Genomic DNA, 16,892 nt, shown 5'->3' with positions numbered 1-16,892 from the left:
ATCTGAATTGGAACCACAAGTGCCTGAGAACTTAGTTCCTAGCTGGGAACTCCCTTTCCACGTCTCGTAGAAACTGGTCTGGCAGCCATGAGGACTTCATAATGTGTGCATTGGCTATGTTTAAATGAATCAAGGGTGGAACCCATCCAGCGCAAAATGAGCAGCATTCGGAGAGGGCATTCAGGGAAGTAAACTTTCCCGTTTACTCTCCTCTACTACAGCCTCCCATGCCACTGAAATTGTGCCCATGAGGAAAGAGGGAGATGGATAAGTCCCTCGGGAGCAGCCTGGGGAGCATCATGGGGTCTGCAGTGGGAGGGGCAGTCAGCACAATTCACCCGCCTTCCCAGTGTTGAAAGTATTTCCCACCGGTAGAAAGCATGATTTGGTCTACCCCTGCAGACTCTGAATACTGCATAACATCCTCTTATCCTAGTATACGCAGCTATAATACGGAACAATGTTTAAGTCCAGGGGAACCTTTAATTTTTTAGTTTAAAACCATTTTATTAATAACGTATGGTAACAGTATCTGTTTATATCATTACTATCCCTAACCCATATGATATTTTCTGATCCCCCCCTCCCTCCGTTACTAGACTCCCGCCGAAGTTATATACTTGAGTTCACTTATAAAGGTACCCTTAACCAATCAAAGTTCAATTTCTCCCTTTTCTCATACTCATTATTAAAAAATTGTCCAATGTCTTTTTACATTCCACTCTTTCTCTATATATCCTCTACATTTCTTCCACTCCCTTTTAAACACTTCCAAATCATAGTCTCTTAAAGTTCTTGTTAGTTTGTCCATCTCACTTCACGATAAAACTTTCACTAGTCCAGGGGAACCTTTAAAACCAACAAAATTTAATTCTAGGTGTTAGCTTTTGTGTGCATGCCACACACATGCATGAACATGAATCAGCCATGTGATGCGTAGCTAAAAAGGCAAATGTGATTTTGGGCTGTACCAACAGAAATATAGTGTCCAGATCACACAAAGTGATAATATTGATTTACTCTGCTCACCTAGAGCTCGCCTAATGTATTGTGTTCAGTTTTGGCCACCATAATTTAAGAAGGATATAGACAAGCTGGAATGTGTCTAGAGGAGGGCAGCGAAGATGGTGAGGGATCTGGTGACCTATGAGGAAAGGTTGAAAGAGCTGGGTATGTTTAGCCCAGAGAGGGGAGGTGATATGATCATGCTCTTCAAGTACTTGAAGGGCTGTCATATAGATGAAGGTGTGGAGTTGTTTTCTATAGCCCCAGAAGGTTGGACAAAAAACAATGGGTTGAAATTAAATCAGAATTTTTGACTAACCATTAGGAAAAACTTCACGACAGAGCGGTTCTTCAGTGAAACAGGCTTCCTCGGGAGGTTGTGGGCTCTCCTTCTTTGGAGGTTTTTAAGTAGAGACTAGATGGCCATTTGAAGAAGAAGAAGAAGAAGATATTGGATTTATATTCCGCCCTCCACTCTGAAGAGTCTCAGAGCGGCTCACAATCTCCTTTCCCTTCCTCCCCCACAACAAACACCCTGTGAGGTGGGTGGGGCTGGAGAGGGCTCTCACAACAGCTGCCCTTTCAAGGACAATCTCTGCCAGAGCTATGGCTGACCCAAGGCCATGCTAGCAGGTGCAAGTGGAGGAGTGGGGAATCAAACCCGGTTCTCCCAGATAAGAATCCATGCACTTAACCACTACACCAAACTGGCTCTCCGAATAGCAATGCTGATTCTGTGAACTCAGGCAGATCATGAGAGGGAGGGCAGGAAGGACTACATCAGTATTTAGTTCTTGGGGCCCTTTCCTACATACCCAGGGAATGCTGTTCACCACTTTGAAGTCAGATAGCAATATTTCTCCAGGCCAGTTTGACCAGGGATCCTGGAGGGTTTGAGGGTGGGGTTTGCCATCTTCTGGGCATGGAGCAAGTGTCACTGGGGGTGTGGGGGGGTGGGAGGTATTTGTGAGCTCCCTGCATTGTGCAGGGGCTTGGACTAGATGACCCTGGACATCTCTTCCAGCCCTATAATTCCATGATTCTTCAGACTGGTACTTGAAGAATTGGTATCAGATTGGTATGTGGTGAAGTATGCACGCACACAAAAGCTTATACCCAGAATTAAACTTCGTTGGTTTTAAAGGTGCCACTGTCCGCAAAAAAATTTCTGCTACTTCAGACCAATTCAGCTACCCACTTGAACCAAACTATAATACAGTTAGTTCCTCTCTATCTGGCGTCCCACCAGAATCTTTCATATCCCATATTGGCCCAAATTCTAGAGACTTCTGACGATTTTAAGATGGTTTTTTTGCTTATTAATTCTAATTCGGAAATAACTGAATTAGTAGCAAAGATTCTTTATAGAGCTATGGTTACTCGTCCTGATTGCTATGTTTTACTATGTTGCTACTTTGTTCTTACCTTGTAATCCTAATTTTATTCTGCATGGATTTTGTACTTTCCTACTCTGTAACCTGTCTGACCTTCTATTTTATGTTTTTATATATGCCAGTAAAGGTTTGTCTTGTGTGTGTATATAGTACAGTTGGCTAAAATATTTCCCACCAGCCTTCATTCTTACTCAAACTTTCTAGGAAAGAATAATAAAGACATGATGAAATGGCAAGCAAACGAAGATCTCTGGGTTTGGATACAAGCAAATTCACAAGTTTGTTGTAGAAACGGTTCGTCTGACTATGCCACTGCCCTCCGTCAAGCTCCCAAGTGAGTATGCTTCAAAATGGTGAAACTTTAAAAAGGAAACTGACTATGCCATCCTGATGCACATAGAAAATGTGGTCATACACCTTCCCAGAGGCAGTCCTAGGCCACAATCAGACATAGGGTTGCCAATCCCCAGGTGGGGGCAGGGGATCCCCCGGTTTGGAAGCCCTCCCCCCACTTCAGCGTCGCCAGAAACCGGGGGGGGGGAGGGGAGGGAAATGTGTGCTGGGAACTCTATTATTCCCTATGCAGACTTATTCCCATAGAAAATAATGGAGAATTGATCCGCGGGTATCTGGGGCTCGGGGGGGGGGCTGTTTTTTGGGGTAGAGGCACCAGATTTTCAGTATAGCATCTAGTGCCTCTCCTCATAATATCCCCCAGGTTTCAAAAAGATTAGACCAGGGGGTCCAATTCTATGAACCCCAAATGAAGGTGCCCCTATCCTTCATTATTTCCTATGGAAGGAAGGAATTGAAAAGGTGTGCAGTCCCTTTAAATGTGATGGCCAGAACTCCCTTTGGAGTTCAATTATGCTTGTCACAGCCTTGATCCTGGCTCCACCCCTAATGTCTCCTGGCTCCACCCCCAAAGTCCCCAGATATTTCTTTAATTGGACTTGGCAACCCTAATCAGACACCAGGTTGGCCCGTTGAAATCAATGCTGCACAAACACTGGGACTTAACTGCTAAGCAGACCTGCCTATGATTGATTGCTCCCCGAAACCGCGCAGATCTGTCTAAGGAAAGAGGTGGCAACTTGGTGTAGAGTCTCTCTGTAAAACAGTCTGCCCCACAAAGTTCACCTGGTGTCATCATCATTGGCATTAAGGCCCCTTTTTTATTCTGGTAAACTTTTCTCACCCTGTTGATAAGTAATGTGAATGTCTGTGGATTATTTTTATATTGTTTTGTGTGCTGCTCTTCCTTACTGATAGCCGCTTTGAGCAAGTTTTTGCAAAGCGGGATAGAAATAACGTAGGCTAGGCCATTTGATTTCTGCAGCTCTGGCTCCCCCTATTGTCACTGTATTGGGCTTTGCACTCGAGGCGTCCTTTGTTTATGCAGGGAAGTTCTTAAAATGATCTCGATCTTGCAGACAAACTGATGAGATCTACATGATCTGTGGCTTCTCAAGTAAGAGATCTTGGTGGAGGGAGGTAATTAAAAAGATCATGGGAAATTCAATGCGGTGTGGTAGTGAAAAGGGCAAATTCCAAATGTGAACTTATTAGAAAGGAGCTGAATATGAAAAGCAAAATGGCATTCTAAATCTTATGGCGTGGTCAGAATGCTTTGGGTGGTGGTTGCTGGCCCATCAAAAAAAAGGGGGGGGCGGAGACAGAGAGAGAGAGATAAATAGGAAAGGGCATGCAATTTGTTTAAGGAATTCATGCATCTTTATGAAGAAAGATTAAAACATTTGAGGCTTTTTAGTTTAGAGAAAAAAGAACTAGTGCATATGTACTCGGAAACTTATGGCTAGGGTGACCATAATGTCTGAAGGTCAGCCAGGGACACTGGGGGGGGGGGGTTGCGCGCGCGCGCCGCCGGAAACAGGAAGTGACGTCACTTCCGGTGACGTCACTTCCGGTGATGTCATGCCACCACCGGAAACAGGAAGTGGCATCACTTCCTGTGACATCATTTCCCCCGCGTCACCTGCCGGAAACAGGAAGTGACTTCACAGCACTTCCTGTGACGTCCCCAAAAATCCCCCAAATATCACCGCCGGAAACAAGTTTGTTCTCAAATCCTGTATATACTTCATCAGTATATGGGATAAGGCACTTTCTCAACTGTGCTGCATAATGCAGCCTATTTATTTTGTCCTGTTGGCTCTGTTGGCTCTATCTGCGCCACCTTCATCACTTCTGGGGTGTGGATCCCCCAGTGGGGTGGTCTCCCGACTCCCTCCGCTGACTGTTTCTGATAGCCCTGCGCCCCCTCTTTCATTTGATATGTGTCCCGTGCGGGTGCCACCCTCCCGCCGGGAGATGCCGCAAAATGAGCCCCCTTGAGGCTTATGGCGGCAGGGCTCGGGGGAAGCGAGCTAGACTGCTGTTCTTTTGAGGGGTTATAGAGTGTTTCGAGCCCGTCCCTGTGGCATCGGTCCCATCGTTGTGGGACCAAGGGGGCCGGCGCAGCGGCACGCCGAAGCAGCCTGTCACTAATAACACCGGTCAAGATGCAGGACAGGAACCTGGAAGTGACCGACAGGCTGCTTCAGCGTGCCGCTGCGCCGGCCCCCTGGGCCCCACAATGATGGGACCGATGCCACAGGGACGGGCTCGAAACACTCTATAACCCCTCAAAAGAACAGCAGTCTAGCTCGCTTCCCCCGAGCCCTGCCGCCATAAGCCTCAAGGGGGCTCATTTTGCGGCATCTCCCGGCGGGAGGGTGGCACCCGCACGGGACACATATCAAATGAAAGAGGGGGCGCAGGGCTATCAGAAACAGCCGGCGGAGGGAGTCGGGAGACCACTCCACTGGGGGATCCACACCCCGAAAGTGATGAAGGTGGCGCAGATAGAGCCAACAGAGCCAACAGGACAAAATAAATAGGCTGCATTATGCAGCACAGTTGAGAAAGTGCCTTATCCCATATACTGATGAAGTAAATACAGGATCTGAGAACAAAATTGCACTAGAAGACACAAACACAAAGCTCCTTACACTGAATCAGTGCTTGGGTCCACCAAAGTCAGTATTGTCACATAAGAGAAGCCCTGTTGGATCAGGCCAGTGGCCCCTCCAGTCCAACACTCTGCGTCACATAATAACATAAGAGAAGCCCTGTTGGATCAGGCCAGTGGCCCATCCAGTCCAACACTCTGCATCACATAACAACATAAGAGAAGCCCTGTTGGATCAGGCCAGTGGCCCATCCAGTCCAACACTCTGCGTCACATAAGAACATAAGAGAAGCCCTGTTGGATCAGGCCAGTGGCCCATCCAGTCCAACACTCTGCGTCACATAAGAACATAAGAGAAGCCCTGTTGGATCAGGCCAGTGGCCCATCCAGTCCAACACTCTGCATCACATAAGAACATAAGAGAAGCCCTGTTGGATCAGGCCAGTGGCCCATCCAGTCCAACACTCTGCGTCACATAAGAACATAAGAGAAGCCCTGCTGGATCAGGCCAGTGGCCCATCCAGTCCAACACTCTGCACCACATAACAACATAAGGAGGGAGGGAGGAAGGAAGGAAGGAAGGGAGAAAGGGAGGGAGGGAAGAAGGGAAGAAAGGAAGAAGGGAGGGAGGGAAGGAAGGAAGGGAGGGAGGAAGGAAGGGAAGGAAGGAAGGAAGGAAGGAAGGAAGGAAGGAAGGAAGGAAGGAAGGAAGGAAGGAAGGAGGGAAGGAAGGAAGGGGGAGGGAGGGAGGGAAGGAAGGAAGGAAGGAAGGGGGAGGGAGGGAGGGAGGGAAGGAAGGAAGGAAGGGGGAGGGAGGGAAGGAAGGAAGGAAGAAAGGAAGGGAGGAGGGAGGGAAGGAAGGAAGGCAAGGGAGGGAGGGAAGGAAGGAAGAAAGGAAGGGAGGGAGGAGGCAGGGAAGGAAGGAAGGGAAGGGAGTGAGGGAAGGAAGGAAGAAAGGGAGGAGGGAGGGAGGGAAGGAAGGAAGGAAGGGAAGGGAGTGAGGGAAGGAAGGAAGGAAGGAAGGAAGGGAGGGAGGGAGGAGGGAGGGAAGAAAGGAAGGCCGCCCCCCGCCCCCCCCCCCGCTTTCGGCCCCCTTACCTTATTCCAGGGCGGCGGATCCAGCGGCGGCGGCGGCGGGGAGTCCTCCGGCGGCGGCCTCGCGGCGAGGGAGGGAGGGAGCTGCCGGGGCTGGCCTCTGGAGGCCTCCAGGGACCAGCGCCGGCTGCTCCGCGGCTTCCCCGCGGCCTCCGCTGGTCCCTGGAGGCCCTCCAGAGACTCTGGAGGGCCTCCAGGGACCAGCGGAGGCCGCGGGGAAGCCTTCGCTGGCCGGCGCTGGTCCCCGAAGGCCTTCCAGAGCCTCTGGAAGGCCTTCCGGGACCAGCGCCGGGTGCCCCGCGGCTTCCCCGCGGCCTCCGCTGGTCCCTGGAGGCCCTCCAGAGACTCTGGAGGGCCTCCAGGGACCAGCGGAGGCCGCGGGAAAGCCTTCGCTGGCCGGCGCTGGTCCCCGAAGGCCTTCCAGAGCCTCTGGAAGGCCTTCCGGGACCAGCGCCGGGTGCCCCGCGGCTTCCCCGCGGCCTCCGCTGGTCCCTGGAGGCCCTCCAGAGACTCTGGAGGGCCTCCAGGGACCAGCGGAGGCCGCGGGGAAGCCTTCGCTGGCCGGCGCTGGTCCCCGAAGGCCTTCCAGAGCCTCTGGAAGGCCTTCCGGGACCAGCGCCGGGTGCCCCGCGGCTTCCCCGCGGCCTCCGCTGGTCCCTGGAGGCCCTCCAGAGACTCTGGAGGGCCTCCAGGGACCAGCGGAGGCCGCGGGGAAGCCTTCGCTGGCCGGCGCTGGTCCCCGAAGGCCTTCCAGAGCCTCTGGAAGGCCTTCCGGGACCAGCGCCGGGTGCCCCGCGGCTTCCCCGCGGCCTCCGCTGGTCCCTGGAGGCCCTCCAGAGACTCTGGAGGGCCTCCAGGGACCAGCGGAGGCCGCGGGGAAGCCTTCGCTGGCCGGCGCTGGTCCCCGAAGGCCTTCCAGAGCCTCTGGAAGGCCTTCCGGGACCAGCGCCGGGTGCCCCGCGGCTTCCCAGCGGCCTCCGCTGGTCCCTGGAGGCCCTCCAGAGACTCTGGAGGGCCTCCAGGGACCAGCGGAGGCCGCGGGGAAGCCTTCGCTGGCCGGCGCTGGTCCCGGAAGGCCTTCCAGAGCCTCTGGAAGGCCTTCCGGGACCAGCGCCGGGTGCCCCGCGGCTTCCCCGCGGCCTCCGCTGGTCCCTGGAGGCCCTCCAGAGACTCTGGAGGGCCTCCAGGGACCAGCGGAGGACGCGGGGAAGCCTTCGCTGGCCGGCGCTGGTCCCCGAAGGCCTTCCAGAGCCTCTGGAAGGCCTTCCGGGACCAGCGCCGGGTGCCCCGCGGCTTCCCCGCGGCCTCCGCTGGTCCCTGGAGGCCCTCCAGAGACTCTGGAGGGCCTCCAGGGACCAGCGGAGGCCGCGGGGAAGCCTTCGCTGGCCGGCGCTGGTCCCCGAAGGCCTTCCAGAGCCTCTGGAAGGCCTTCCGGGACCAGCGCCGGGTGCCCCGCGGCTTCCCCGCGGCCTCCGCTGGTCCCTGGAGGCCCTCCAGAGACTCTGGAGGGCCTCCAGGGACCAGCGGAGGCCGCGGGGAAGCCTTCGCTGGCCGGCGCTGGTCCCCGAAGGCCTTCCAGAGCCTCTGGAAGGCCTTCCGGGACCAGCGCCGGGTGCCCCGCGGCTTCCCCGCGGCCTCCGCTGGTCCCTGGAGGCCCTCCAGAGACTCTGGAGGGCCTCCAGGGACCAGCGGAGGCCGCGGGGAAGCCTTCGCTGGCTGGCGCTGGTCCCCGAAGGCCTTCCAGAGCCTCTGGAAGGCCTTCCGGGACCAGCGCCGGGTGCCCCGCGGCTTCCCCGCGGCCTCCGCTGGTCCCTGGAGGCCCTCCAGAGACTCTGGAGGGCCTCCAGGGACCAGCGGAGGCCGCGGGGAAGCCTTCGCTGGCCGGCGCTGGTCCCCGAAGGCCTTCCAGAGGCTCTGGAAGGCCTTCCGGGACCAGCGCCGGGTGCCCCGCGGCCTCTCCGCGGCCTCCGCTGGTCGCTGGAGGCCCTCCAGAGTCTCTGGAGGGCTTCCAGCGACCAGCGGAGGCCACGGAGAGGCCTCCACCACTGCCGCCGGGCCCCGCGCGCGGGCGGGGAAGGCGGGGAGTGAGGGTGGGAGCATCCCTGCGCGTGCGCAGGGGCCCTGCGCAGGCGCAGGGACGCTCCTTCCCTCACTCCCCGCCTTCCCCGCCCGCGCCCGCGGCCCACTGGCTCCGGGGCTGCCTAAACCGGGACCTTTAATGGTCCCGGTATAGGCAGCCCGGGATCCGGGATTGGGTGGCCAGATCCGGGAATGTCCCGGGAGACCGGGACGGTCTGGCCACCCTACTTATGGCAGTCCACTCAACAGGACTCTTATTTATTTATTTATTTACTTACTTACTTATTTATTTATGGGAAATCTATCCTGCTCACCCCGCCAAGGAAGGGTCCCAGGGTAGGATACAAATCCGATAGGTAGGTAGGTAAGTAGAGAGAGAGAGAGAGTGATTTTAGGATTGCACGGTGAATAGAGAAGGAAATAGATCTCTCAGCCCCCGATTGAAACCGATTGGCGTCATGTTCAGGATGGATCTTTACAGAACAGGGTAACTTTCAAGATTCACTACTGCAAAATGCAGTTGGGACTTTTAAAAAAAAACAGGACTGGATAATTTGATTGAATATAGAACTACACCGGCTTCATAACCACTGTAGTTAAAATTAAATTCTCATATGAAGAGGTCATATCTTTCAAAGCGCTAGATGCCCAGAATAAACCACAAGAATATTCTTCATTCAGGGATCTTTATTTTTGTAATTGTGAAGTAGGATGTGCACTACATAGAATCAAAAACACATGTTGTGGTGAATGAATGTACGGCATAATCTACACCGGAATGTAAATACCAGGTTTATAATGACCAATAAATTATTCTTTAAAAGTTGGAAGCTCTTCCCAATCACACACCAGTGAATACTTGCTTTTCTTCTTTCTTTTTTTAACATGTAGATATTCAATTCAATTTATTTCTTACTGCCTACAACCAGCACAGATCATTATACACACCACTCAGAGTTTTAAAAGTGGTCCATCAGTTAAATGGGATATAAAAACAAATTAAAATAGACTGTTAAGAAACCAGAGTATTACATAAAATATCCTTACGAACTTTACAGGCAGCAGCAAAAAACCTTGCACAAGAAGTAGTAGGTAAAAGATCTCTTTTAGAAAGATGTTTTCTTCTTGCCTGATTTGTTTTTATACTTTTTGTTGAAAGGGAAGGCGACAATCATCAGAAGATACCCAACAGCACAGCAAGCCTGAAAGGGAACAGAGATACGCTCGAACTAATGAAGCACCACAAATGGACCACAGCGAAAAAAGAGCAGGACTGCATAAAAGTCAAGTTTGAGCCTCACACAGATGACGACGAATGTTTTAGTCAGCAAGAATATGTCAGTTCTAATGGGTTGCTCTTTGGCATTCAACACGGTAACAGTGCAAATGGCACGTGGACATCGAGGAATTCATCGAGTTCTTGTACTAGAGGGCAGCACAACGAGAATATGTGCCCAAACAAAACTCTGAGACCATTCTACAGTAGAGACCAGCGAATCTTCGGTTTATCGGCTGCCTGTTCATCGCACTGGGGGGGCATAGAAAATTGCCAGCCTCATCCACACTTGCCACAGTACACAGCAGATGGGCATTCAGCAGAAGGCACCAAACCGCAGTATCCACTAATATCTCCAGAGGCGCTGTGCAACCCACAGAACATGCCGATCAAAACTGAATACGACTCAGATTCTGAAAACGTCGTTCACAGTTATGCCGTTTCCCCAAGTCGAGTCTGGACGGATGAAAAGAGTGCGGCAAAGAAGGCCTCAGGTCATTTCCCTAACAGGGTTCATCTCAAAGCAGAACTGGACTTCAGTGAACAGCCGCCTCTGTGCCAAAGTCCAAAGCGCTGGGTTTATTCACCATATAATTGGCAACGCCTTGTGATGCATCACACCAACAACATCGGTCGAAACGGATCTGGCAAAGGCGTGCACTACAAGGAGACAACTCCGCTGGGCCCCCAGAACCCCATCTGTGTAGAAACTACAGAGGATATGCAAGGAACGTATTGCTGTAATACTTTTTATAATACCAGTTTTGTAGATGAGAGAGAGCTAAATACCCAGGTGCTGAAGACACACTGTGAGTTTAAGAACCCCAGCTTTATTCCAACAATCAAGCACGAACCTTTAGATTCTCCGCCTGTATCTGCAAGTGGTCAGAATGGAGTCCAAGCTACTTTCTCGGATTATGTATTTGGCTCTCAGCCTCATAAAATAATGGGGTGCGCGTTTTCACAACAAACGGTGTAGTGTGTCAAAATGTGTATAAGTGTTGCTTGCAGCATCGGTAGTGCAGAGACAGGACAAGAAAAAGGTACTTCCTCTTGCTGAGCAGTGCCGTGCCTTGCCTAACACATGAATTGTGGGCAACTTGCGCTCTGATTCTGGGCGCACGTCACCCACAAAACAGGGTATATAGAAGTGCCCTTAATTTTTACTAAACCACACTGTGATATCTTGCAGATAACCATTTCTTCTGACCCAACCAGGGTAACCAAAATGTTCTCTTAAAGAGGGAAAAAAAGATTGCAGAAAATTAAGCAACAACTTGTTTTGCTTGGCCAGTGGTAGCCAAATCACCTACAGTAGCCGAGTAGTTCAAAAATGTAATTAACAAGATGACTAGCAGTTTAATTAACAGCATTAAAAATCCACTGTGAATCCTAGTGGCGCAATAGGTAAAAAGGTGAAGGTAGTCCCCTGTGCAAGTACCAGTCGTTTCCGACTCTGGGGTGACGTTGCATCACGACGTTTTCATGGCAGACTTTTTTTTTTACGGGGTGGTTTGCCCTTGCCTTCCCCATCCATCTACACTTTCTCCCCAGCAAGCTGGGTTCTCGTTATACCAACCTCGGAAGGATGGAAGGCTGAGTCAACCTTGAGCCGGCTACCTGAACCTAGCTTCCGCTGGGATCGAACTCAGGTCGTGAGCAGAGAGCTTGGACTGCAGTACTGCAGCTTATCACTCTGCATATTCCAAGATCAGTTCCCCTGGAGGGAGTAGCTGCTTCCAAGGGCAAAAACTCTATGGCATTAAATGCCAATGAGATTCCCCCTCCCTGCCTCAAACCCTGCTCTCCTCAGGCTCTACTCCTTAAATCTCCAGGTGTTTCTCAACCCAGAGTTGGCAACCCTAACAGTAGGCATGCTTCCCCCCCCCCCAACCACCATTATATTTCCTCATAGCCACATAGAGCCCTAGGAACCCTAGTATGAGGCAGAAGGGCTGAGACAGGGAAAGAGAATGTCAGAAGAAGCATAGATTGTAAAGACCCAAGACAAGGAGTTCCTGGCTAAGATCCCAGCGACTGGGAGGTGGAAATTTCAATCCGCCCGAGGCAATGGTCACGGAAAGGTCCGCTAACAAGGAAGAAAGCAAGAAAAGCAATGATCTTGTGAAAAGCATCCGGCAAGTCACTGGCAATAGCAGGAGCTAGCTTGTGACTATATGCAGGGCTGGCTCGTCCACTAGGCAAATCAGGCATTTTCCTAGGGCACCACGTGGGCTCTCCCCCCCCTCCGGCACCCAAGACAAAATGTCTAATTGCCGTGGGATAGTTAGGCGGCAGCAGCAGCGGGCAAGCCAACTCTCCCCCCCCGCCCCCCCCCCCGGCGCGTTCAGACACCAGCCTTGTGCTTACCTGCTTCGTTGGGCATCAGAATAGCACTCTCTCTTAATAGAGAGCAGAACGAGGCTTCGCTTCCCACTCCCTTCCTGTTCCGGAAGAGAGCGAAGCCTTTTCCTGCTTTCTATTAAGAGAAGGGTTTATTGCGATGCTGGCCGAAGTGGGTAAGCACAAGACTAGCGTCGCTACTCTGAGTGTGCCAAGGAGGGGGGGGGGCAGGCAGGCCACCTTCGGCCCCCCCTTCTCCGGCGTGCTCAGAGTAGCAACGCTAGTCTCGTGCTTACCCACTTTGGCTGGCATCTGGGAGAACCGGATTTGATTCTCCACTCCACTTGCAGGTGCTGGAATGGCCTGGGGTCAGCCATAGCTCTGGCAGAGGTTGTCCTTGAAAGGGCAGATTCTGGGAGAGCCCTCTCAGCCCCACCCACCTCACTGGGTGTCTGTTGTGGGGGAGGAAGATAAAGGAGATTGTAAGCCGCTCTGAGATTCAGAGAAGACGACAGGGTATAAATCTGCCGTCTTCTATGTGAGGATGTTCATTATGTGAGCCAGGATGAAATAGTGGTTAGACTGTCAGACTAGGATCTGAAAGAGACTCAGCTTCGGATCCCCATTCTGCCATGGAAGCTTTCTGGGAGACCTTGGGCCAGTCACACACCCTCAGCCTAACCCATTTCATAGGGCTGTTGTGCAGATAAAAACAGAGGAGCGAAGAATGATATGTCACTTCAGGGAGAAAGGCGGAGCATAAATGAAGTAAGGAAGCGAATAAACAAATATTTAAGATTTGGGACTTTAGCCATCCTTTCCCAAGACCATGACACTGTAGAAAACTATGCCGAAACATTGGAATGTTCATGCAGATATCATAAAAATAAGGTTGGGCCAGCTTTTACAGACCTTATTATACCATCGGTCCCCAACCTTTTTGAGCTTGTGGGCACCCTTGGAATTCTGACACAGGGTGGTGGTTGCAGCCACAAAATGGCTGCCGCAGGAGGCAGAGCCAGCGACAAAATGGCTGATGCAGCTTGCCTTCAGCCACACAACCAGAGGTGGAATTCTAGCTGGAGCTCCTTTGCATATTAGGCCACACACTCCTGATGCAGCCGATCCACCAAGAGCTTACAAAAAAGCCTTGTCAGCTCTTGGAGGATTGGCTACATAAGGGGGTGTGTGGCCTAAAGGAGCTCCTGCTAGAATTTCACCCCTGCGCACAACTGTTGTCAAAGCAACATTTTTAAAAAAACCTGCATAGCCAGTCAAATCTGTAATGGCTAAATCAGAAACCTGGCAGAGCAAACACCCTACCTGGCTCACCCACCTTCTAAAAATAGTGCCATGGTGTCAACAGGTACCATGTTGAAGACTGCTACCCTATACACCCCCCACCAAAAATTACCTTATGGTGAAGAACACAAAGGCATCTTAAGAGTCATCTATGCCTCTGCCACCCCCGATTCTGAGGATCAGCACAAGCTGCAGAGACCCAGTGAGTAGCCTCACAGTGCCGTTTATTGTCTCTGCTCACAGTTCTCAGGAAAACTCTCTTTGTTTCCTTCCTCACTATCAGGAGTGGCCAGAGTTCTGCTGCTCCTGCAGGCCATAGGACAGGCATTGAGTCCAGCTGTTGGCACTGCTTCACTCGCTGTGGTGCAGAACCAGAAGCAGGATGCTCTGCATCCTAGAGACGGAGCGTGAACCTTAAGTGCAAACAGTAACGCACAAAAATTCTCTCCTATAGCTCCTCTCCTGCTTTTTATATTGTAATACTTTGCATTCATATTTTAACGTAAAATTGCACTTTTAGGTTTGTCAAGCCATCTGATGAGCAATATATATCGCATTTCATTCTTGTGTGTGTTTGCATTTTTGGAAAATCCAAATTTTAACATTGGGTATTGAATCATGCATGAGGCCTGTTGTCTGGCCAACCGCTACAATATTTTACAAATTTAGAGAGGAGTCTCATGAAAAGTGTACTTCGGCTGCAATCCTAGGGAACTTTTCCTGGGAGTAACCCCTATTGAATAAAATGGGACTTCTGAGCAGAACTACTTAGGATTACTTAGGAGAGCCAGTTTGGTGTAGTGGTTAAGTGTGTGGACTCTTATCTGGGAGAACCGGGTTTGATTCCCCACTCCTCCACTTGCACCTGCTAGCATGGCCTTGGGTCAGCCATAGCTCTGGCAGAGGTTGTCCTTGAAAGGGCAGCTGCTGTGAGAGCCCTCTCCAGCCCCACCCACCTCACAGGGTGTCTGTTGTGGGGGAGGAAGGGAAAGGAGATTGTGAGCCGCTCTGAGACTCTTCGGAGTGGAGGGCGGGATATAAATCCAATATCATCTTCTTCTTTTTCTTCTTCTACTCTCCTAGTCTATCAAGAAAAGAGCATCCAGAAAGGTTTTCAGGAAGAATATATAGTGACAGTTCTGCTGCCCACTGGAAAACAAGCAGTAACATTGTTTAATAGCAGTACAGTCAGAAATAATGTATAAGCATTATTATTTTAGCATGATCAATTTTACAGTTAAACTGTCAGGTTGCTCCTTGACTTTAAACCTTGTCCTGAAGCTATCCAACAATATTAACATTAAATAGAAAACATGTTTGTGAAAATAAAAATCTCGGTTTACAGTTCAGGTGGTTTTATACTTGGCTATTTGATAAAATATTGGCTTGCACATAAAAAAGGCGCAATGTGCAATTGTGAAGGTATTGAATCAAGCAGTGATGGCAAAAGAAAAAACAAAGATCGATTCCCCAGTAGCCTTATGCCGCTCTCACGTTCCTCTTCTCCGTGGGGCTTCCATCGGATTTCACTCTATCTGCCCTGGGGCTGCAACTAGCTTCGCTTTTTTTGTGCGGCAAACAAAAACTGTCGTTTAGAGGATCTTGTTTGCTGCGTGAAAAAGGCAGAGTGAATTGCAGCCCCGGGGCAGATAGTGTGAAATCTGACAGAAGCCCCGCGGAGAAGAGGAGAGCGAGAGCAGCATAAGGCTAGTGGGGAATCGGTCAAAGTTATTCTTGTTGGAAGTCTCTTAGCCTCAGACTTCAGAGGGGGACTATAGAGAGTCAGAGAGATCAACAGGCCAGGACCCTGATCATCCTTCTCTTCTTCTACTCTGATGCTATCCCTTTGATGTGCAGTTTGCTACTCTCAGGAAATCTCCCTTCCTTCTGACTTGACATCTTTTCTCCACATCAGGGGTTTTTTGGGTAGAAAAAGTCCATCAGGAACTCATTTGCATATTAGATCACATCCCCTGACATCACCATTGTTTCACGAAGGGTTTTGGGTAGAAAAAGCCCAGCAGGAACTCATTTGGATATTAGACCACTCCCCCTTACACCAAACCAGCCAGAACTGCGTTTCTGTGTGTTCCTGCTAAAAAAAAAAAAGCCCTGCTCCACATCATGCTACATATCTCCATCTTGGCACCATGGTACATTTCTCCATCTTGGCACCATGGTAGTAAGGTATCACTTACTACCTCACATGCTTCCTGCGGCTCTATCCATCCTAGCTAGTTAAACTAATTTAGAATCCTGTCTCTATCCTGGTTAGAATGAAGTTCCTTACAATAAAGGACTTATATTAGCTTTTGCAAAGAGGCCCATTGTAACTTTGTTTCTTGTCAGCTCGCACAAACCATGTAGATTCTGTCGCATTATGTGCCTTGAGTGCTCTGCTAACCGAATAATCCTTCAATTCTTAGATATGATTCTTTCTACAACAGCAGTACCCTGAAAATACCTAAAGTTACAAGCTTTTTTTTTTAATTCTTCTGAAAAGGAAAAGAAAAACCCTAATTGAACTAGTAGTTACAGCATTGTTGTCTGTTTGGCTAAACAATTGCACTATTGAGTAACTTTTTTTGGTAAAAGTTTCTCACTATAATTTCAACTTGTACTCTGCTGCTATTTGTAAATGTAAAATTCAGCATTTCTTAATAAATATTCTATAATGAATCACTTCCTTCTCTTACGTTTATACTTTGTTTTAAAATTTATTTAACATTTTCATGGTCAATGTTCTTGAGGCATGTTTCAGTATAAAAAAATGCAAAAAAAAACACATGAAGCAGTAAAGATAATTGCATAATTAAACCATAAACTCACAGCAAAAAAAGGAGCTGAAGGAGACCAAAAGCAATAAAGGCGGTAACACCAGAAGGTGCATATCATTAAGTGGGAAATGGCGCTATTACCAAAGGGACATTCTCCCTTCCGTGATGGCTTGATTACAGAGGGTGGAACCACCAGACATCTGCCAAGCAACCACAATGCCTGTAGACATGGAAAATGCCAGACTTTCTGTGGTATCGGGAAAGTTGGGGGGTTAGAACAGAAGACTGATGGCTGCAGAACGGGAGCCAGATGTTGCTGTCTGGACAGGCACTTTAAATCCGAGTGGAAGGAGCCCTTACTGCAAATCAAAATGCTCGTCTGATCGTAGCCTTGGAGGGCGGACGCTGTGACATTATACCTCGCTGAGGCTCCTGCCCTCCCCAAACCTCCCCCTCACCAGGCTCAACCACCAAAATCTCCTGGTATTTCCCCACCCAGAGCTGGCAACCCATCTCAAACTGCCCAAATTTATGTAACCATTCATCCCTTAATCTTTAAAGTGCTAAGAGACAACACCTGTATTGTGAATAGTGATACCTTACTCCATTATTTAGTGTTTACATGCTGCTGTAAGACTCAAGTTTGAGTC

The 16,892-nt window shown here is 50.2% G+C and overlaps 2 protein-coding genes across 2 annotated transcripts in view; one reads left to right on the top strand and one right to left on the bottom strand.

The window, feature by feature from the left end:
* AHRR (aryl hydrocarbon receptor repressor) overlaps nucleotides 1-11,009 on the top strand; it is an 86,319-nt gene extending 75,310 nt beyond the window's left edge. Inside the window, exons 9-10 of the mRNA XM_060247794.1 lie at nucleotides 2,604-2,733; nucleotides 9,704-11,009. Coding sequence (XP_060103777.1) covers nucleotides 2,604-2,733; nucleotides 9,704-10,799 — 1,226 coding nt within the window. The 3' untranslated portion in view covers nucleotides 10,800-11,009. The remainder of the gene's footprint in view (nucleotides 1-2,603; nucleotides 2,734-9,703) is intronic.
* Nucleotides 1-16,892, bottom strand: part of EXOC3 (exocyst complex component 3) — a 169,220-nt gene that overhangs the window by 70,741 nt on the left and 81,587 nt on the right. The window lies entirely within an intron of this gene.

The sequence above is a fragment of the Heteronotia binoei genome, chromosome 10 (genome assembly GCF_032191835.1).
Source record: "Heteronotia binoei isolate CCM8104 ecotype False Entrance Well chromosome 10, APGP_CSIRO_Hbin_v1, whole genome shotgun sequence".
Taxonomy (NCBI): domain Eukaryota; kingdom Metazoa; phylum Chordata; class Lepidosauria; order Squamata; family Gekkonidae; genus Heteronotia; species Heteronotia binoei.
The sequence above is the reverse complement of the archived record's forward strand: the minus strand, read 5'-3'. Positions and strand labels throughout refer to the sequence as shown.